Source organism: Mesocricetus auratus, unplaced genomic scaffold (genome assembly GCF_017639785.1).
Source record: "Mesocricetus auratus isolate SY011 unplaced genomic scaffold, BCM_Maur_2.0 Super-Scaffold_100707, whole genome shotgun sequence".
In the NCBI taxonomy this organism is placed as follows: domain Eukaryota; kingdom Metazoa; phylum Chordata; class Mammalia; order Rodentia; family Cricetidae; genus Mesocricetus; species Mesocricetus auratus.
In genome coordinates this window covers 4,749,754-4,756,608 of record NW_024429269.1, presented here as the reverse complement: position 1 = coordinate 4,756,608, position 6,855 = coordinate 4,749,754, and the positions used below count along the sequence as shown (strand labels likewise).

At 49.6% G+C, this 6,855-nt stretch overlaps 1 protein-coding gene across 1 annotated transcript in view; it reads left to right on the top strand.

Annotated features, from left to right (window-relative positions):
• The first annotated feature begins 374 nt into the window (after positions 1–374).
• Xkr6 (XK related 6) overlaps positions 375–6,855 on the top strand; it is a 247,263-nt gene continuing 240,782 nt past the window's right edge. The window contains exon 1 of the mRNA XM_005075265.4: positions 375–1,203. Within this exon, the coding sequence (XP_005075322.1) occupies positions 452–1,203 (752 nt within the window). The 5' untranslated portion in view covers positions 375–451. The remainder of the gene's footprint in view (positions 1,204–6,855) is intronic.

The following is a 6,855-nucleotide window of genomic DNA, read 5'->3' as shown; positions in this document are numbered from 1 at the left end:
CTGCAACGCAGAGGAAGGGGACCCCAAAACGTCTGGCACTGCCTCCTCCAGGGGACACTTTGGACCGCCTCGCTCAGCCCAGCGGGATTCTGAAACGCCGAGGGGTCAACCTGATGGGTTTCGGGGTCAACGGAAGAGGGGAAGGGGAGCCCTGGCGGGGAGAACCCCCCGGTCCCCCGCCCAGCAGCTGAGGCACAGGAGGGCGGCCATCTTGGCCGGCGGGGTAGGGCCAGGAGGCTGCGGGCGCCGTGCGATTGGGGGGCTCGCCCGGAAGTGACGCCACCCGCCCGGAAGCGGAGGGGGTTCCCTGGCCCACTCCCCCCGTTCGTCTGCTCCCCCGCTTCCTCCCCGCCCCCCTTCCTCTCCATTCGTTCCCCCCCTCCCCGGTCCCTGCCTTCTCCCCCCCACCCGTCCCTCCCCCCCAACCTCCGGAGCTGGGAAGAGAGTCAAGATGGCGGCGAAATCCGATGGCGGTGGCGTGGGGGTGGGCTTCGCCCAGCTGCACAACCTGGACGAGGCGGTGGGCAGCGGCGAGGAGGACGGGGAGCCCGGGGGAGGCGGCTGCGGCGGCGACGGCAGCGAGCCCGGCGAGAGCAGCTCGCTGCACATCTGCCACTGCTGCAACACCTCCTCGTGCTACTGGGGCTGCCGCTCCGCCTGCCTGCGCTCGCTGCTGGGCAAGAAGCCGCGCCGCAGCGCCGCCGCCGCCGACGGGGGGGACCAGCCTCTGCAGCCGCCCGGGGCCACCGGCCGCCACCCCCCGACGCCCTCGGCCGGCCGACCGCAGCCCGCGTCGCCGCAGGTGGAGCGGCCGTGGCTCGACTGCCTGTGGATCGTGCTAGCGCTGCTGGTGTTCTTCGGGGACGTGGGTACCGACCTGTGGCTGGCCCTCGACTACTACCGCAAGGGGGACTACGGCTGCTTCGGGCTGACCCTGTTCTTCGTGCTGGTGCCGTCGCTGCTGGTGCAGAGCCTGAGCTTCCGCTGGTTCGTGCAGGACTACACGGGCGGCGGGCTGGGCGCCGTGGAGGGGCTCAGCAGCCGGGGACCCCCAATGATGGGGGCCGGCTACGGCCACGGCGCGGCCCGCGGCGGCCCGGGTGCGGGGGGCTCGGCCACCCCGGGGGCGCAGCGTCTGTGCCGCCTCTCCGTGTGGATCTGGCAGTCGGTCATCCACCTGCTGCAGATGGGGCAGGTGTGGAGGTAAGAGCACTGCGGGGTATGTGTGTGGGGGGGGGCGGGTTGCGGCCGTGCGTGGGCCCCTCGGACGGGCCGGGCTGGGCTGAGCCGGGTAGCCGCGCGCTGTCCTAGCTTCTCCCGACGGTCAGTAAGACGCCTGGCCACGCCTTTTGGCCCGGGGGAGGCCCTAGGTCCCTATGTTTGCCCATCTCCTTCCCTGGGTCGTACTTGGAGGAGACCCTGTGTCTGCCCTCCCTCTTCTGCAGACCTCCATCCTTGTTGCCCCTTTCCCCGTGTCCCAAGGTAACCGGCGCTCGCTCTCTGCACTCCAGCTCGCATCCTGGAGGGCACTTGGCTTCCTCCAGCCGGTTGCACACGGCCTTGCCCCCCCCCCTTCCCCGAGAGACATTTCCTTTCTCCCCCACCTCCCGTTTTCTCTGCAGTGGCCGGTGTGGGGCCTCTCCTTAAAGCACTCCTTCTTTCACGCCCCTCCTCCTCCTGCAGCCCCAGCCCCTGCGAACGGCTCCACACCTCTGCCCTCCTTGAAGGAAAAATGACTTTTTTTTTTTTCTGGTATAGATGTGCCCTTTTTGCAGTGACAGGGGAAAAAATGAGATGGTATCTAATGGCAGCAAGCGTTTGATGTTAACTCTCACCTCTGGAAAATCACTGAGCCACTTGGGCACCTATTCTGTTTTTAATAGCCAGGCCTATGTGTGATTTCTGTTTACATTTCTGCCCACTAGACCTCTTTCCCCCCCTTCTGTAAAGTCCTAGTGTGTCAGGTGGATCTCTGGAAACCACTTGCCAAGGAACCTTAATTGCCTACCTCACTGACTGGCTACCCCACCGACTGCCTCATTGCTGTCTACCTTACTGTCCATCTCACTGACTGATAGCTTCCCTGTTTACATCACTGCCTCACTGGCTACCTTAACTCTTTACCTCACTGGCTGTCCTCACTGTCTACCCCTTTGACTACCTCACTGTTGCCTCACTGATTACTCTCATTGACTGCCCCACTGACAGGCTACCTCACTGGCTACCCCACTGGGTGTCCTCGTTGTCTACTCTAGTGACAGAATATACATCACTGACTACCTCACGGTCTACCTTTTCCACTGCCTGGCTACCTCACTAGCTCACCAACTAGATTTCTTCCCTGTCATCTGACTACTTCACTGATTGCTTCACTGGTTGCATCATCGGACTACCTTCTCTCTTTACCTTGATATCTTCTTTGTCTGCCTCGATTTCTGTCTCATTGTTTACCTCACTGATTACCTTCACTGCTTACCTAATTGACTGACTGTGGAGTTGTTTACCTCACTGTCTCACTGTCTGCTGACTGTCTCAGAGTCTGTCTGCTTATTCAATACCTCACTATGACTGCCTTACTAAACTGATTACCTTCACTGCTGACTAGCTCACTACCTACCTATCTCACTGATTGTCAATGCTGTTCTCACTGACCATCTCACTGTCTACTTGAATGCCTACTGATTGTCTCACTGCCTACTGACTGCCTTTCTGTCTGCCTCACTGTTTACTTCACTGACTGCCTGACTGATTGATTACTTTCACTGTTTACCTCACTGACTGACTACCATTAGTGTTTACCTCACTGGCTACACCAAGAAACCATTGAAACCTTAGTCACCCTGTGCCCTCCAACTTAAATCAGCTTCAGTGTGTTCTGGAACCAATGACTTTGCCAGTGACAGCATTTGCAAGGGAAACTGTTTTTCTACCAAAGCCTACACAGGAATGAATCCTGTCGGTATATTTCCTCTGAGGAGACTTGTCTTCTATACCAAGTAGATTTTAGGCCTCATCACCTCAGCTGATAAATGGTTATATGAAAGAAAGTTTGTGTTTGGAATGTTTTCTTCAGGTCTCTATTTTGACTCATCAGAACATCTCAGAAAGCATGAGATTGAATTAAAACATTGTCCTACTGAGTTCACATGCAGATTCATGAAAAAGTGAGACTGGGTCTTGATTTTCTTGGTCTTCCCATGGTCGTTGACTTGCATTGAATCCAGTGACCATTACTCTGGCTCTATTTGTCTTGCAGATAATTTGTTTCCTGCTGATAAAAATTTATGAACAGGAGAATAAAATTTTTAGTTATGAGCATTTTCAAAATAAGTCTGAAATTGTAAATCTAGAATTTTAACCCCTTCCCTAAATAATACATGCTGAATCAAAGTGTGTTTGAGATTGGGGATATAATTGTTCAGATGGTTGGAGGCTGGTATGAACAGGAGGGGAGAGGATCAAAAGTATGGGTATGAGAGTGATCTTGAACTGTTAGTAGGGACTTTACAGCATGTATTTAATAACCAGGCTTCTTTGTGAACAAACTGAAATTACTATCTTATGTGTGAATGTGAGCAATAAGGATGCTTGTGTCACCTTAAACTTTCTGACAGAATTAATTCTAACGTGACCTGTTCCACTAGTTGGAAGTAAGCTTTTGGAACCAATGAAGTTAGAGTTCAATGTTAGTCAGTAGCTTTCGCCATTATAACCTTCCCAACCCCACCTCAATGCCTCATTTAGCCAAACTTAATTGTGTTTGTGTGAAGTTGAAGTCTAGATTTGGGGACAAACTGAAAAGTGTAGATTTAGTCTTTTAGAGTTTAAGTGGGGTACTGTAAATACCCCCATCTTCATTTAACTTTTCAAAGTCTTCACTGGAAAGAAATTATGGACGATGCCTATGTTTTTAGTATGTCAAACTTTCAGATTGGAATTTATCTTTACATAACTCATAGAGTTACAATATTAAAAGACAGAATAATAAGGCAAAGCTGTTTCATCTCTATTGCTGCATTTCAAAAACAGTATTTACTGAGAAAGGATTTTCACTTTTTTATTTTTGGACTAACTTTGCTTGAAATGCTCTGAGAACAAGGTCTGCTCATTAATACCTGCTAGGCATGTTGTTTGCTTTGAAATCATTCATCCGGAAGAGCTTGTGAGAAAGGTTTTCACCCTTTTCTTGTTTCTACCTCTTGGCAAATGGTTGCTTGTCAACATGTATAAGCACGCATTGGCTCAGTCCTTTACTGCTAGTCTTTGGGATTCTAGTTGTTTCCTTTACCACATTCGTGACCCAAATTGTGCTATTTCGTGTGGTCACATGGCATCCAGGTTAAGGTTAGGAAATCCATCATTTGATTTGGGCCATGTTTCTAAGAAAACATACCATTGAAGTTGTACATTGTCAAAAACAATTCCATTAAACATTGAGTACTTGTTTCTCTCCCTTCTTTTTCTTGCCTGTATTAAAATGTAAAATTTCAGGAGTCTGCTTGGAAAGAATACAGTGCCTTCTTAAGAACGTGCTTCCCTGATGTGGAGGAGTGCTCTCCTTCTGTTGTCTTCTAGTCAAGATGCCACATGCTTGACCCATGACGTCTCTGTTCATGCGGACCCCAACTTGGAGCAAGGAAGAGTAGCTGTGTCTTAGGGTTAATATTCCTGCGATGAAACATCGTGACCAAAATCAACTTGGGAGGAAAGGCTTACATACCCTGAATGATAGTCCATTGAGGGAAGCCAAGGCAGGAACTCAAACTGGATGGGAACCTGGAGGCAGGAGCTAATGAAGACACCATAGACAAGTGTTGCTTACTGGCTTGCTCAGCTGTCATCCTTTTTTTTTTTTTTTTTTTTTTTTTTTTTTGGTTTTACGAGACAGGGTTTCTCTGTATTGTTTTGGAGGCTGTCGGTCGAGCCTGGCCTCGAACTCCCAGCGATCCACCTGCCTCTGCCTCCCGAGTGCTGGGATTAAAGGCGTGGGCCACCACTGCCTGGCTTTCAGCTGTCATCTTTATAGCATCCACAACACAGGGATGACACCACCCACAACTGTCAGGGCCCTCCCACATCACTAATTAAGAAAATGCCTACAGGCTTGCCTGCAGCCTTATAGAGGTATTTTCTCATGTTAGGTTCCCGTCTCTCACAGGACAAAAGCTTATGTCAAGTTAACAAAAGTAACCAGCAGATAGTGTGTTTGTAATGCTTTGGTATGGTGGACGTGCTTCTGTGCAGCATCAGAGTGTGACTGAGGTCTATTTAGTGCAAGCTTTCCTGGCACTAATTGGTGAGCTTGTAGCTTACTGTGTAGCTTTGTGTGCTCTAGTCTTCAGACACATTTCCCAGGGATAATGGGTGTGTGAGTCAGTCATAGGGACCAGTCACCTCAGACTTCACTTCAGTACTTTATTTTAGTGAACCAGCATTATTAGAAAGGGAGACCATGTTCTTGGAGACTCTGGCACTCTGAATTGTGTGACTGAGTTTGCATGTCTGTGGCCATGCTGGTCTTTCACAGCATCTTGGCTTTTGCATTTGGCTCTACCTTTGGAGGGTGCCCAGTGAGGGTTGTCAGTAATAAAGAGTTTAGGTTTTGTGTTAGTTTTGGAGTACCTTGTGCTGCCCCAGTTCCTGGTTATGGTTGGAGAGGATGGATGTGGGATACTTGTTGTCAGCTGGGATGAGTACTTACTAGAAGTAACTCATGAGACTATGGAATGGCAATGAGAATAGAAGAGAAATTGAGAAATCACTAAGGAGTATGAGAAATACATCAAGTTCTGTTTATACATGTATCATCTAATTTAAATTTTCACCCATTTTATAGAAGAAGTGGGGTCAGAGGGGATATGTAACCTTTGCCACTGGTCACTGGTGGAGGGAAGTTTTGCCAACATTTCAAAGATGGCAGAGTTTTTAATTCTACTTTTCTCCCCCATGGGATTCTTTTCCCTGAATGAAGGCCATGTCAGCTGGTGTGGCGTCCTCAGTGACTTTGCTTCCCTCTGAGAATTTGCTCTTCTGACTAGTCAGAATTGGACTTGTGGTGCCCCTTACACTCTGGGACCACTTGGTAGGTGAGCCAAGGTTCTCTGACACCCTGCTCTTTTAGTATAATGCACTAGATCCCATTGGCATTGGGACAGAGTTTCAAGTCTTGTAGCTGATGATGACATCAAATGTGACACACAACTGGGAACTACCAGTGAGCTTGCCTTGAGAACATTTTCAGCAATCTATCCAACTCTCTTCTCAAGGTAGATGGCTTCCAGCCCTATAAATCTACAATGCCAAGAGCATATGTCAGGGCTGACCCCTCTCTGGGCCACCATTCAATATCTCAATCTATAAGCTGTCTCTATTTATTGTTCTATGTTGATCTGTTGGAAATGCCTCAGGGTTACAAAGTACTCACTTGCCAGTCTGGGCTGTGCATAAAGCTCACAGTTCACGCCAAAGTCAAATATTTGGATCCATCATGAGAGATTCTGGTCCATGAGTTCTGGGATTGGGATGGCCCCAAGAATCTTAAGTATTAGGGACTGGAGAGATGACTCAGCTATTAAGAGCACTTGCTGCTTTTTCAGAGGACCTGAGTTTAGTTTCCAGAACCCATGTCAGGTAGCTCCCTACCTCCTGCAACATACATGCAAACAAAATACCCATACACATAAAGTAAATTTTTTTTTTGGTTTTACGAGACAGAGTTTCTCTGTATTGTTTTAGAGGCTGTCGGACCAGCCTGGCCTCGAACTCACAGAGATCTGCCTGCCTCTGCCTCCCGAGTGCTGGGATTAAAGGCGTGCGCCACCACCGCCTGGCGTGAATTTTTTTTTTTAAACAGGT